General features: G+C 46.0%; 1 protein-coding gene across 7 annotated transcripts in view; it reads left to right on the top strand.

The window, feature by feature from the left end:
• The window catches only part of FAM107B (family with sequence similarity 107 member B), a 205631-nt gene that overhangs the window by 178846 nt on the left and 11298 nt on the right, over positions 1-15487 (top strand). For 4 of the 7 annotated variants that reach the window (XM_037141262.2, XM_037141263.2, XM_053665734.1 and 1 more), the window contains 2 exons: positions 7933-8116; positions 14878-15028. In XM_037141262.2, coding sequence (XP_036997157.2) covers positions 7933-8116; positions 14878-15028 — 335 coding nt within the window. Of the gene's footprint in view, positions 1-5969; positions 6183-7932; positions 8117-14877; positions 15029-15487 lie in introns of those variants that run through there. The other 3 variants (XM_053665735.1, XM_053665731.1, XM_053665733.1) reach the window with 3 other exon arrangements.

Raw genomic sequence — 15487 nt, 5'->3', positions numbered from 1 at the left:
GTCCGTTTATTCTCACGGCCGTGTAGTTTCCCAGTGTATCTGCTGATAGTGGACATTTGCGTTGCTTCCAGTTTGGGGCTGTCACGAATAGCCCTGCTGTTAACATTCTTATATAAATGCTTGTATGTTTTAAGGAAAATGTGTCTTTCCTGGCTTTTATCCTTACTTTAGTGTGGACTTCTACAAGGTATTTTTTGTTTGAGATTATAAAGCTATGACAGAAAGCTTCTACAGTCTTTCAGAAACAGAGAGAAAATCATCCTGTTGAAAGGAAACCCAGTTCTCCTCCCCCGTTATTCCAGCCCACATAGAGGGGATTCCAGTGGAATGTACAGAGAGCGTCCTTTCGCAATCAGACCCAAGTTCCAGCCCTGGTTCTATTGTTATTTGCTGCCAGTGACAGCACTAATAACAGGTGACAGTCACGGAAGGCTTACTGTTTCTACCATCAGATGCTTTTGGTGTGCATTTCTCACTGGCTCTTCCTCACAGCCCTATGAGGTCATCTGCTGGTTTTTTTTTTTTTTTAAACTGGTGAGGAAATGTGCTCAAAGGCACACGGGCAGTGAAGGAGGAAGCTGGAAGTCAGACTTGGTCAGTGTGATCTGGAACCCATGATCGTGAAGCTGCCTGAGCCTCCTTGGTAAACCCACGTGGACAGTAACCCCTGCCTCACAGGGCTGTTGAGAGGATTAAATGATGGGGAGACGTTTGTGTACAGCACCGAGGGCAGACACACAGTGACTCCACGATGGGCTCCTGTCATGGCGTGTTTCCTGTGCTTTCCCTGTGTCCCTTCGCTCACTCACGGCGGGTGCTGGGAGTCCAGGGTGAGACGTCTCCCTCTGCCCCTGGCTGTCAGGCCAGGGGCGCGAGTTACTTGTGGAGCCATCGCCACCTGCTGGTCTCACCTGGCTCAGACCCGCTTAGCGCGGCTGTTGGCTCTGTGTCCTGTCTTCCTGGAGTTTCTTGCCTCCTCTCTCTCTTTCTAAATATAAAATATATGCCTTTTTTGGGTAAAAATACATTTTGAGGGGAATGAAAAAAATCGATGAGAAAATAAGTTTGATGTTTTCCCAAGAGTTTCACTATTTGGCATTTGTACAGCGGCATGTTGGCAGCCAATTTACTGAGAGTTTGGAGTTCCAGCAGTAAAGTGAAAAGTCACGTTTCTGTACTTGTGTAGATTGCTCTGGTTGGGCGCCATTTGTAAGCCTTAGTTTAGGTGTGTGGCCCTAAAGGTCCCCTGGACACTTGTCCAGTGCGTGTGGGTATCAGCTGGTGTCACAATTCCTCCTGGTCCAGGATGGAATTGTAGTTTGCCTCAGGGTCAGGCAAGTCAGGAGTTTGTCAGAAAAGGCTTTGCTGTTTGGGAGAAATTTCTGCCTTCACTCAGTCCTCACCAGCATCCTCCCTTCTGGGAACCATGGGGCTGAGGCCGATGGCTGGGGGTCCAGGGAGAGCCTTTCTGCTTTCAGGCTGCCCGAGGCCCAGAGAGTTAGTTCGCTGGCCTGCGATCAGAAGTGACTTGGGTCTCTCAGATGGTGTCAGAGGGTGGCTAGAATCTCTTTGAGACAGCCTGGGAAACATTGTCTTAAAGAATGTTTTGGAATTATTTGTAACTTTCTAGAAGTAGCTGCAGCAATTCAGAAGTTAAAATTGTTTAGCTTTGATTGGTTCTGGTACACCTGTAAACTGTATACATTGTCATGCTTCAGGAATTGTTTTCAAAAGGGTTCAACTGTTAGTGCTTCTAGGTACAATTAGATTTTAAAGATTTAGGTAAACATGAACTTTAACATAACCTCTAAGTTCCAATTTTTAAATCTCATAGGATGTAGTTTTGGACATAGGAAGTTTTGTCCAAGATCTCGAGGCAGCTTTCTTCCTCTTAACACTGGGTCGACACTAGTTTTTCTTCACTGACTTGATACTTTAAAAAGAAATTAACTTTATGACTCATTTACTCCACCAGAGGAGTGGATATGACCAGAATGTCTGTGTTTATGTCTGGAAGAATGTGTCTTGTGGTAATAGTAACAACCACTTCCAACATGCTGTTACTTCCAGACATTTCCGTCTCGTCTTCCCTGTCAGGCTTCCGTGTTTACGGCTTGGTGCTCAGCGAGGAAATAGGTCTGTCCTCCCAGCTCCAAGGTCAATGCTTTTCACCTGCTGCTGTGGCCTCCACAGGTCACGGGCTCCCTCTGCTGGTAGTTAGTTATCTGCGACTCTGTTACTTCATTTACGTAATTAAGATTCATGGACCCGGTCCGAGGGACCAGAGAAATGTGAATGTAAACCAGATGTGGCCTTTGCAGTGAATAGGTGGTAGGATTTGTATATGTGTCGATGTGATATGAGGTGGAGGTCAGTGAATACTAGGAAGAGGAAACAAAGAAAATTCCGTAGATGCTTAGAGGTCAGAGTGTTTAACTGCATCTGGGAAATCAGGGAAGGCTTCATGTGGGAGGTTTGACACTTACCTGGACATGACGAGGGGGCGGTGCAGGGATGGGTAGAAAGAGGCCCAGCTCCCCTGCTGGAGGGAACCAGCTGCAAAGGTGCGGGTTAGGGGGGCAGAGAGGTGCGCAAACACAGGGATGTGCTCGGTCTGTTTGGTCAAAGGATAGGGTCTTGGAGATGGGAGTGCTCCCTTAGGGTCAGAGTGGCATTTCCCAGTCTTGGTAGCAACGAGGAGCATGGCTGGCAAAGGGAAGAAGTTGGACAAGGTCATTTTGGTGATTATCACCAAATGTCGGTCATGGCTCCAGGGTGGAAAGTCCCCGAGAAGTGGCCCGAACCAGCTCCTACACTTTCCCAGCCCCCAGCACTCCTGTGTGTATGCAGAGTGACAGAGGATGCTCCCGGTCAGTTCGGCTCCTCCTTCCTAAACGACCTTTCCTGCATCCCAGTGTGGTCCTACTGCATGACGGGCACAGGGACTCTGGCCTGGCCCACAGGCAGGCCTGAAGTCTACGCACTTGACTCTGTCCCAGGGGCTTCCAGGGCCCCTGCCCCAACTCCAGTTGGGAAGCAGGGCCAACCAGTAAGAAGGAAGGGATACATTTGCACCTTCATGTACAGCAGGACTCCAGCCCCCGTCTGTCTACTCTGTCCAGTAGGAGACAGGCTAAGGTCCATCTTACTATACTGGTCCTGTGGGAAAAGAAGGACTACCAGACACCGAGTCTGAGAAGAAATCAGAAAAAATAACCCAAGCTAGAATTTGTTTCCTAGACTCAGGACTGAAGCCTTTTCATTCTGCACACTGAAAGCTCAACCCACCTCTCGGCTCCGAGCCCAATACATGTCTGCACTCTGGTGCTGGCCTTCGGGGAAGACTGGGAGTGGGGCTCTGGTGCCACCCCTACTTGTGGGAATGGTGGGAATGCAGGGGCAGAGAAGGGGGACTGTGAAGTGAGAAACCGTGGAGGTCAAATCAGTAAGACAAAGGGAAGAGTCCCCCAGCGTCTGCGTACTAACTGCCTTTGCCTTCTCTCCGTCACCACTAAGATGTCTAGCGGACATCTCAAACTCAGCTCGTCCCCAGTGGAACCCCTGGGCTCATTGCCTGGCCGCTCTGCCCGCAGCCTCCTTCCCCGTCGACAGTGCTAACCTTCTAGTTGCTCGGGCCAGAAACCTGGTCATCCTTGATTCCCCCGTGTGTTTCACACCTCATCTCCAGTCCTGTAGGAAACCCCAGAGGCTTTGCCTCCAGAATACGTCGTGATCAGTTTGTCCTCTGACCTACACTGCCGCCATCGGCTCTAAGCCCTCTCTCACCTGCACTGCTGTAATAGCGGCCCCCCCCGATTCTTTCCTTGCCTGCTTAGGTCTGTTCTAAACTCGGAAGCTAGGGTGATCTTTTAAAAACATGAGTCAGATCTTGTCACTTCTTTTTTTTTTTTTTTAATTTCTTCAAACAAATTTTATTTTATTTTTTTAATTTATTTTTTAAAATTGATTATGCTGTTACAGTTGTTCCATTCCCCCCTTCATTCCCCTCCACCCTGCTCCCCCATCCCCACCATTACCCCCCTTTAGTTTATGTCCATGTGTCTCAAGTCCTTTAGGTTCTATATTTCCCATGCTATTCTTGCCCCCCCCCATCTATTTTCTATCTACTGTCTATGCTACTTATTTTCTGTACCTTCTCCCCCCATCTCCTCCTCCCACTCCCCTGTTGCTAACCCTCCTTGAGATCTTCATTTCTATGTTTCCACTCCTGAACTAGCTGTTCTTTTAGTTTGCTTTCGTTTTAGGTGTGGTTGTTAATAACTGTGAGCTTGTCGTTCTTTCACTGTTCATGTTTCTTTAACTTCTTTTTCTTAGATAAGTCCCTTTAACATTTCATATAATAAGGGCTTGGTGATGATGAACTCCTTGAATTTGATCTTATCTGAGAAGCACTTTATCTGTCCTTCCATTCTAAATGAAAGTTTTGCTGGATAGAGCAATCTTGGTTGTAGGTCTTTAGATTTCATGACTTGGAATATTTCTTTCCAGCCCCTTCTTGCCTGTAAGGTCTCTTTTGAGAAATCTGCTGACAGTCTGATGGGGACTCCTTTGTAGGTGATTGTCCCCTTAGCTCTTGCTGCTTCTAGGATTCTCTCCTTCATTTTAATTTTGGCTAATGTAATTATGATGTGCCTTGGTGTGTTTCTTCTTGAGTCCAACTTTTTTGGTACTCTCTGAGCTTCTTGGATTTCTTGGAAGTCTATTTCCTTTGCCAGATTGGGGGAAATTTTCTTTTATTATTTGTTCAAATAATTTTTCCACTGGTGGTTGTGTCTTTCCCCCTTCTGGTACCCCTATAATTCGGATATTGGAGCGTTTAAAGATGTCCTGGAGGTTCCTAAGACTCTCCTCATTTCTTTGAATTCTTGCTCCTTGACTCTTTTCTGTTTGGCCATTATTTGCTTCCTTCTGGTCCACTCCCTTGATTTGAGTCCCAGTTTCCTTTTCATCGCTATGGGTTTCCTGTGGAATTCCATTCATTTCCATTAGTTTAGCCTTCATATGTTTCTCTAATTTGTGGCTATAATCAACCAGATCTGTGAGGATCCTGATGACCAGTGTTTTAAACTGTGCGTCTGAGAGTTTTGCTATTTCTTCGTCGCTTAGATTTATCTCTGGGGCTTTGAGGTCTTCCTGCGACATTTTTGGTCTGTTTTGGCCCTTTAAATGTGAGAAGCGGCGCCTTGGACTCCCAGGTCGCTGGGTTGTGACGCTGTATGTGGGGGCGTGGTCAGAGCGGGGAAATGGCGGCGCCCTTTACTGCCGGGCCCCGGTCCAACTGCCCACTCCCTCGCCTGTCCGCTCGCCCACAAATAGGCAACCGCAGTCAACACGCAGCACCGCCTCCCCACTGTCTCCTCAGCAGTCGCTCACCCAGTGGGTTGCTCGGTCGCTCACTAGGTCCAATCCTGCGTTTGGAACCCGTGCGTCTGGATTCGAGCGTCTGGATTCCGCGCCCGGGTCCGACCGAGCCCTCCTGTGCAATCCCTCACCAGACGCCGGTTTCGCCCCTTACCGGTCGGGCCGAAGAATTTGTTGTTAACGGACTTCCGAAAAGTTCAATTTTCCGTGTTCTGGTTGTGTTTTCTGATGCTAATATTTAGTTGTCCCTAAACTTGGTTGTGTGAGAAGGCACGGCACATCCACCTATACCTCCATCTTGGCGGAAGTCCTCAGATCTTGTCACTTCTATGCTCAAAACCCTAAGTGGCTGGGTCCCCATTGTCCCTCACAGTGAAGACCAGCATCCTCCCAAACTGGCTTCTTTGTTATTCCTCATGCCCGTCAGGCACACTCCTGCCCGTGGCCTTTGCACTGGCCGTTCCTCTGTCTGGAATGCTCTTCCCCCTACACACCCACAGTGCTTCTCTCCCCCGCCCTAGTACTCATCTTATTAGGAGGCAGGGCTCTGCTTTGATTTGGGGTCATGGAGATTACCCATGGTTTAGGGCAGACAAACAGATCCTTTTATGGAAGCACATGCGCTTTCTCATCTAAAGATTAACTAGGATGAAACTGCTGTCGGCTCTTAAAGGCAGTGGGGACTGCACAGAGCTGTGTGTGGAGCGGTTTGTTTTCCCCCCGAGGAACACACTTTTCCGAGGGCCGGCACGCCGAAGTCAGGAAGGCCATGGTGGGATCGCTGGGTCAGCATGGGCGAGGTTTGTAATTCTCCATCTGGTCAAGGCCAGAGGCTTTCTCACTTAAAAGATTAAGGCAGCACAGTAGGGTGTAAGGAATGTGTGGTGTAATTTTGAGCCTTGATTATGTAGTAATACCTCAAATCTATAAACAATGACATATCTACAATATTTCAGTTTTCATTGATCATTTATTCTTTGGATGTTTATCCTCCTTATTTTCACAATATTTTTCTACAAAAACATTAAACATCATAATTGGGTAAACAGAACATAGATTTTTAAGATCAGAGGATGTGGATTTTTACCTTCATTTGATCTTTACACTATTGGCAATGTCAGCATGGACAAGTTATTTAGCTTTTGCTTCTCCGTTTTATTATCTGTAAAGTGAAGATTCTAATTCTTCTGCACATAGGTTTGTTGCTGAGATCAGATGTGGTCACGTACCTCTAAGTGCTGTATCTGCAGCCTGGGTCATTGTTGGCTGCCACCTGGAATAGTGTTTCTTACTGGGTGTGTCAGAGTACAGCAGTGTTTTGGGACAGTTCAGGGATTCAGGAAAACATCATCGATGACTTTGAAATCAAACTCATGCATTTATCAGCGAATGGCCACTAGACCTGTGTTCTGGTGTTTTTGTGCACATCTTTATTCCTTCCCAGTCACCCCCTCACCACGCCCAAGTCCACGGAAGCACCGATCTGCCTCCTGTTAGCCCTGCCTCATGTGTAAACACACACACACATACACACACACACTCTTTCCTTGGGTGTTTGATGCCGTGGCTTGAAATAAAGATGGAGCCCTTCTTCTCTCAGAGCATGTTCATGGAGGGTCTCTCCACTTTTTCTGTTTAGTACTTGGTTTAGTTCAACATTTATGTAGTTTCTGCCATGTGCCAGGCACTTTGCTGGACCTTGGGATTCAAAACTGGGAAAGAAAGTGGTTCTAACTTTGCAGAGAATAGACAGAAACCTGGGGTTACCCTCTGTTAGGGCGCCTTTGTGATGGAAGTACCCCTGCACCATGCTGGGGCGCCGAGGGCACGGAGGCTGCTGCTTGTTCTCTAGACTTCCCTGGAGAGTTGGGGGAGGTGGCGTTCTTGGGCATCAGCTGGTTCACACGGGGATCGCCATTTCGTTTCGTGGCAGAAGACTGGCCAGAGAATTAGTCGGCCTGCCCTCTGAACTTTTCTGGGAAGGCCCTGTGTCCAACTGTCTGCAGTGTCAGGCCCTGCATCTGGTTTTTGGTTTGGAAAATGAAGTAATCTTACAGGGGCAGGGAAGCATGAAACGGTATGTTAAAGATCTTGAAATATTTGCCAGTTCTGCTTTGGGGAACAGTTCGTGCTTGATGCTCAGCCAGCCTTGGTCCTTGAAGCTCTGCCCCCAGCGAGCATTCATTCTCTTCTGTCTCATTGCATGTAACATGCAGTGAGCACACACTACATGTGGGACTGAGTTGGTCTCTGGACATGGTGGTGGGAAGTGTCCTGCGTGACCTGAAATCAGAGGTGTGACCAGAGCCAGGTCCAGGTCAGGGGATTATTTGCTTTAGTCATAGGCAGCACGGAACACCACGGATGTTCTTCTCTCTCCTTTACTCCCCCAGTTGCTTTCCTGGAGCTTCAGAAAGTTGTTGAAGGAAGTAGCGGCGTGGGCCACGGCGTGTTCGGCCCGTGCACCTGCACGGCCGTGCTGGGCCCCTGCGTCTGTGTGAGGTGTCTTCTCAGAAGAGACCACAAATGAGTCTCGTCTTTCTGTTTCAGACAGCCCGTTTGAGGATCCCGACCAGAAGGACACATACCTCACTCCAAGAAATATCATGGCTGAACCAGACTATATAGAAGATGACAATCCTGAACTAATTAGGCCTCAGAAACTCGTCAATCCGGTCAAAACGTCCCGCAACCACCAAGATCTTCACAGAGAACTTCTTATGAATCAGAAAAGGTAAGATGCCTTTGCGAGCAGAGGTCCTCTCGGGGGACTTGTGACTAGGTATAACTTTAATTATGTTTAGAAAGGCTTCAAAGAACTGTTTGTTTCTTCACTGGATTTGAGGCTCCGTATTCCCTCCAGCACCCTTGAGCCAGGACGTCGCTCCGCACAGCGAGGCTGGAGGAGGCGCAGCTGCCAGCACCGGGTTGTCCACATGTCTGCAGTCCTCTGTCCCTTCTCAGAGGGACACAGATCTTAAACCTGGGTGGGAGGGTCTGCACTGAGGATAAAAGGGGGTGTCCTGTGTCAAAGAGAAATACATTATTTCTCAGGTTGGTAAAAATTCTGAATTTCCCCCTTCTGTATGTGAATATGTGGGAGTCAGAGGTAAATATTGCCTGTTCTAGCACCTGTGAGTGTTAGGTCGAAGCCTCTAGAACTACATCTGTTTTAATAGATAATAACGCTTGCTTTGTCTTTGTTTTTCAGTAGCATTTTAGTTATTGTTATTGACATTTGTATTATTTTTAATTGTGGAAACAGTTTCTTTGCCTTCTATTTTCTGTGTAAACTATTTGTTAGTCCCCCGGTGCCATGAGTAATTTTGGATGTTGGGGTTGTGGTGCTGCTTTTTAAGTGATGCTGGCCCAGGGCCAGGAGACAGGGAGAGTGGAGGGTGCAAAGTTTTTTTTTTATTGATTAGGACACAGGGCTACCTTCATTATTTAAGGTCAGTTAAGCTGCATTTAGAACTGTTTTCAGATCTCCAGAATGAGCACTGTTGATCCAACTTGTGAGACTGTATGGCTCACTCCTCCACCCAGCCTTTGCTAAGCCCTGGTACTACCCATCTAACTGAAAGATACGTAGATCAAATTAAGCATTAGAGTCATGTTTTAGAGGGAAGGCCTCATTAAAAATTTTAAAAAAATTATTGTAAAGGAAATGAGGGGGCGTTTTTATAGCAGTTCTTCCCGACTGTCGCCCTGCCCGAACTCCCGTCCCAGGACCTCTTTGTAAGCACATCCTTCCTCTGGGCCGTGTGCCCCTCTCAGCCCCAGGCGCGTGAGTGGTGCTGCTTTAGTGCTTATAAACTGAAATCATCGCGTCCGATCCTTCCTGAGCAGTACTGAGCTTCTCCTGGTTTTTCTCACATCAAAGGGAAAAAATGGGTTCATTATCATCATGCCCAAAGCAAGAATAGGGCTCTCCAATTTCCTAAACGCCACAGAATTTAGAGACAGTCCTGCCTGGCGAAGTCTGCATTTTAGGGGAAAGATAAAGTTCAGTACACTCCAGAAGAGGGTAGCTGAATGGCGTTCCAAACTCAATGGCTGTCTGATCGTACGTCTTGGATCTCAGTTCCCTTACCTGTGAGGTGTGGGCAGGGGGCCTCGTTGGTCTCTAAGAACCCCTGGAGGTCACGCTGCTTTTCTGTCCTGTTTCTTCCTGCCAGGTCCGTGAAAAGGCTCCAAGTCAGATGGGGTCGGCAAAGGCAGAACAAAAACTGGCATGAAGTAAATATGAGAAAGATAGATAAAATATCCTTCTCGTAAAAATGAAAGTAAATAGCACGTATAACACCTGTTAGAAGGCATGGCGTACAGTTAGTACTCAGTCTCAACCGCCTGTCCACCCTCTATGCGGTGTCATCAGGGAGCTCCTACTGCTTTTTCCCTTCTTGTTTGAAAATTCCTGGTTTGGCTATAGAAGTGCATTTTTTAAAAGATTTTATTTATTTATCTCTAGAGGGGAAGGGAAGGAGAGAAGGAGAGAAATATCAATGTATGGTTGCCTCTTGTGGATCCCCTGCTGGGAACTGGCCTGCAACCCAGGCATGTGCCCTGACTGGGAATCGAACCACGATTGTTTGCTTTGCAGGCCCGTGCTCATTTCACTGAGCTACACCAGCCAGGGCTAGAAGTACGGCTGGTTTTAATGTGCAGACTTCTCAGGCAGTTTCTTCTTTTATTCATCTTCTATCACATATGTATTTCAGAGACTGTAGGGGGGTCATTTCTAAATTTTGATGGTAGAATATAGGAAGTATTACATCAATAATATATGTATGTTTGGTTAAAGGGTAATTATACTTGATTACTGGTTTGTACCATAATGAAAGTCTATCCATTTTCTATAATTTGTAAAGGGTCTTCCCATAGTTTACCTCGGCCAAGCCAGTGACCTTCCCAGTGACCCAGCCTGTGTTATCTTGGGGTCGTCCTGATTCAACACGGCGACAGGAGGGGACTCAGAGTAACAGGCTAAGGAATCTTCTCCCGATCTCACGGCAGTTTTTTGGAATCAAAAGGGTAGAAATAAACATACGACTCAAGGCAGTTTAAATGAAAGGCAGAGAATCAAATATAGGAATGATAAAAATCGGAAAAGGGGTAGGGAAATGAGAGGGAGACAGAAATGAGGTCGACGTACGACGAGCTTTCCGCAGAGCCCTGTACCTTTGCCCCGCAGAAGTTGGCTCCAAGCCCCGGAGCAGTTAGTTCAAAGAGTTTTTTTGAGTTACTTTGAAAAGATCTTAAGATGAAAGCAAAGTCACCGCTTAGGAGACCAAATACTCTACCCATAGGTTTTCTAACTCTGAAATTTAAGTTCTTTTAAGTATATAACTCTGCTCCTCTATTTGCTCTCTTTTGTACTAAGTTTCAGGTTAAAAGTCTTCACATTTTGAGCTGGTCACAGTTTGCCCTAAGGTCTGACTAAGGCCACTTTCAGGTTCTCAGGTTCTGTAGGTATTCCCAACGTAAGAAGAGCAGGGTTCAAAAGACAAGCTGTTTTTTTTTAAGTTGAAAGATTAGTGTTTAAGAGGCCTTAAAAATATTTCTAATATAATATATATACTGTCTTCTCTACAAGAGTTCTTTTGGAAGGCAAATACAGAACACCCAACTATTCAAACATACTCCTAACAGTGGTTCTTTGGCTTGTACTCTTCAGTCGGTTTTTACTCCCAGTGTGTTCGGTTGATCTTCATTTGGCTTTGCTAGATAGATATTTTCTCAATAAATACTTGTTGCTATACAACATGGAAAGTACAGGAAATTGGAGTAGAAGCATTTGCATTTGAATCTATGCAGGTAGATATCAAATGGTTCAGGCACAAATGCAGACAAGGCAGGCTGGGCCAGAGGATTCCAAGATTAAAGATCAAGGGCTTGGCGTGCAAATGCACTCTCCCTCTCCCCTAAGAGAACAGTTAGGCCAGGAGATGTTTGGCTGGGTGAGCAGGGGAGCATGTGCTGTTAGGGTCTGCGCTGGCCCTCGCCTCTGGCTCAGGTCTTCCACCCAGTTTCACTTTTGTGGGTTCAAGTGCCTCTGGAGTGGGGGTGAGGATGGGGTGGTGGTGAGGATGGGGTGGAGGTGATGGAGTGGAGGTGAGGATGGGGGGGAGGTGAGGATGGAGTGGAGGTGAGGATGGAGTAGAGGTGAGGATGGGGTAGAGATGATGGAGTGGAGGTGAGGGTGGGGTGGTGGTGAGGATGGAGTGGAGGTGAGGATGGGGTGGAGATGAGGGTGGGGGGGAGGTGAGGATGGAGTGGAGGTGAGGATGGAGTGGAGGTGAGGATGGGGTAGAGATGATGGAGTGGAGGTGAGGATGGAGTGGAGGTGAGGGTGGAGTGGAGGTGAGGGTGGGGTGGAGGTGGACGGTTCCAGCCCACCCCTGGATGTATTCAGTGGTTTTTGTGGCATGTGAAATGTATATATAACGTGTCGCCATCTTTTTGGAGGGCAGTTGGCAATATACATGAAGATGTAAAATGTGCTGACACGTAGCCACCAATTCTACTTCTATGAAGGTAGCCAACAGAAATACTTATGTAAGAATGCAAATATGAAGGTACAAGAAAGGTCATTGCTTCATTACTTGTAACAGGGAACAGTTGGCAACAACCTAAATGCATGTCCACATGAGAGTGGCAAATGGATGGCACTTCTGTATGTGCTGTGATGTCTTGTGTGGGTGTTATAAAGATTGAGGGGGAGCTTTGTCTGTAAAGGTATAGAAAGTTGGAGGAGCCTTCACGATGCTGTTATCTCTGGGTCCAATGGGGGAGGGCCCACCTTGTTCATTTTGGTGGGGGGACCATTGACATAAAGTACAGTGTAAGGGGTGCTCTCAAGATCTGTTTAACAAGGAGAGTTCAGGTGCGTTTTCAATGTTCATTTTACATATATGTGCATGTCACCTAACCTGTGTTTATGTGAGGAGCACTTACTCATTTTAAAAACTGCCTTGGCCCACTGCAATAGTCCCAGCTAGCAGGCTCAGGATTAACTGTTGGCTTTGAGTGCTACAAAGCCACCAGGACTTGAGCACCTGTCAGTTGTAAAGGGATTAAAGTACTTGTTAATTGTACATGTCAGAATTGATTAAAGAGCATTGACTGCTTGCATGCACAGAATGGTGGTGTAGTTTTTATGAATTTCCGGAAGCTCATTTCCAACTAGGTATGAGGAAGGAATGCCGTCTGACCCAGTTTTAGACACTGGGCGTCTACAGGCAGGGTGAGCCTGACTTCTTTCCACTCAGCACAGACTGTGGTCGGCGATGTCGAAATAGTAACTGAATTTGTGTGGCTTCGTGACTGTTACAAGTGAAGAGCATTTATCATATAAGCACCGTTCCTGAGCTGTTACTAAATGTTTTATCTTCCTGCCACCATTGTTTAAAATCTTTGAATAGGAGATGACTACTGTGTATTAATTAAGCCCATTCATACTTGGCAGTGGAGTGTCAGCCTAGTGTGTCATACATCAAAGTTTGCTCGATAGCTTCTACGGAATCCAGAAGAATTTAATAACAGTTGAGGTTAATTTTGCCTGTGAAATAATAGGGAAAGAGAAATGTTTGGAATTTAAATTATGCAGATAGCTAAGTCCTTAATCCTAAACTTTAAATCCCTTAAATCTGTCTGGAGTGTCTTAGAGGCTTTTTAATAGTCATGAAACTGAATGAGTCCTTACTCCGGTTACTTCCTGTGTTCAATGGCACTTAGGTTTGTTGTGAACAAAATACCATCAGCAACTTTCATTGTGCTGATTAAAGATGTAATTTTCAGAATCGTCTATATACACTTTTGTCTCCGTCATACTGCCTTAGTGACTGTGAAACCATAGTTAAATCACAAAAGTAGCCTGTCTCTTTTGTGTCACTGGAAATTTGGTCGAATTTATCATTATTTTTTTAATGATATTTTACTGTATATGCTATTAGAGTTGTCCCAATTCTCCCCCCTTTGTCCATCTCCACCCACCCTCCGCCTGTTGGCTCAGGCGGCCCCCACACCACTGCCCCGTCCCTGGGTCATGCGTGGATGTTCTTTGACTAATCCCTTCACCTTCTTTCATCCTTCTTTCTTCTTCCTCTTTTATTTTTCACCAAAAGTTTTGTTAATGAAAATTGGGAAAAAATAGACACATTACTTTGACTATGTATCCCTTATCTTCAGTAACAGAATATATTGATCTTTATTTTGTAAACAACTGAAAAATTTATTGCAATTTAAAAAAATATGTAGCTTAGAGAGATGCTAGCATTTTTTAAAGATTCCAACTAGATATGAGGAAGGAATATGATTTTGAGTATTAGTTCACAGAGGGTGACACTGTGAACTTCAGAGAGATTGAGATGAGTGTGTAGTTGAGCTTCTCATATCCAGAGCACGCATTTTGGACATTATTTGACTTAACAGTTATTCACATGATTAGTCGATCAGTCCCATTACTTGGTGCAAGTATTTTGGGGAACAGCCATCGAGGTAGACCTCTGTGGTGTACAGACTAGCAGCTGTGCTAAGCCAGACCAGACAGTGGTGGGAAGGTGCACAGGCCCATCTCATCGAAAGCCGATTCAGCAGTAGTGCTAACTTTCCTCAGCCCAGGAAAGCACGAGATCCTGTTCAGTCAAGTACGTGTGTGTGGATGCATGAGAGTGCATTTGCTGACCATCACAAAGGGTGATGGTCAGCACCCTTTTCTTGTTCTGTGGTTTGTTTTATTTTTATTTTAAATGCTTTCAGTAAATATTAATACCAAGTAGTGGAGACTACTTAAGAGCTTGTGGAGCCTGGCTGGAAAGCTAGGGAATGCTCTTCCCTTGATTTGCAACAGACTCTTTAGAAGGAGGGTTGCTTTGATTTTGTGTCTCCCCATTGGAAGAGCTGCTAGCCTAACTTATCCCCCAGAAATGCAGGACTTCCCTGGAGCCTGACTTCCGTGCATTGTCAGTAGCTGAGCACACATCTGAAATGGTTCAGCTGCAGGCATCACTGGGTGAGGTGTCCCGGGTCAGAGGTGTACGTGGCCATGCCCCGCAGTAATAATGAAATATTGGGCGTGCCTTCACACAGGCAAGAACCCTGTTACAAACCTGAAACTTGGGCCATTTTGCTGTTTAAATTTCTGGTGAAGTCATCTCATCTCCGCGTCCCCCCAGGTGGTTGTCACACCATTGAAAGAGCATGCTGTTTCCCCTTCCCCACCCCACCCCACCCCCACTAACCTCCTTTGTATAGCCTAGTGTCTGGCACTCAGTGCATTTTTATTCAGTCAATGGATATTACTTCCTCTTGCCCTTTCATGCTCATGAGTTTTGAGACTGCCAATGTTGACTAATTAACTGGGACAAGGTGTCACAATCATGCCAATTCACAAGACCCCCTTTTCTGTGGCTGATGCCTTGAATTTCTATTCATGAAAGAATGTGTCTAGTTGATTACAACTTTTTAATTTTGTTAATTTGGTTTTTTTTGCAGGGGTCTTGCCCCTCAGAATAAGCCAGAACTGCAGAAGGTGATGGAAAAGAGAAAACGAGATCAGGTAATAAAGCAGAAGGAAGAGGAAGCACAAAAGAAGAAGTCTGACTTGGAAATAGAACTATTAAAACGACAGCAGAAGCTAGAACAGGTAAGGATGACGGGGTGAAGGTGGTCTTTTTTGTCACTGAGCTATACTCGGCATACGACACTGTGTAAGTTTAAGGTGTACAGCATATTGCTTTGGTACACTTATGTTGCAATACGATTGTCACCTTAGTTGATACTGCTGTTGCATCACACAATGATTCTTCCGTAGTTGGGGACAGTTAAGATCTCGTCTCTCAGCAAGTTGAAGATTTATGGCAGTTTTGTTGTCTGCAGTCACTGTGCTATTGTGTCACCGTGCTGTTATTTATCAGGTCTCCAGGACTGTTTGTCTCCTAGTTTCGGGTTTGCACCCTTTCTTTGACCACCATCTTCCACCTCCCCACCTCCAGCCCCTGGTAACTTCCACTCTGCTTTCTGCTTTCACAAGTTTTTTTTTTTAAAAGACTCCACATGCAAGATATATGGTATAATATTTGTTTTTCTCTGACTTATCTCACAA

The sequence above is a fragment of the Artibeus jamaicensis genome, unplaced genomic scaffold (genome assembly GCF_021234435.1).
Source record: "Artibeus jamaicensis isolate MK-2021 breed Jamaican fruit bat unplaced genomic scaffold, CSHL_Jam_final contig_426, whole genome shotgun sequence".
Lineage (NCBI taxonomy): Eukaryota > Metazoa > Chordata > Mammalia > Chiroptera > Phyllostomidae > Artibeus > Artibeus jamaicensis.
Note: the sequence above shows the minus strand (reverse complement) of the source record. Positions and strands in the feature narration are given on the sequence as shown.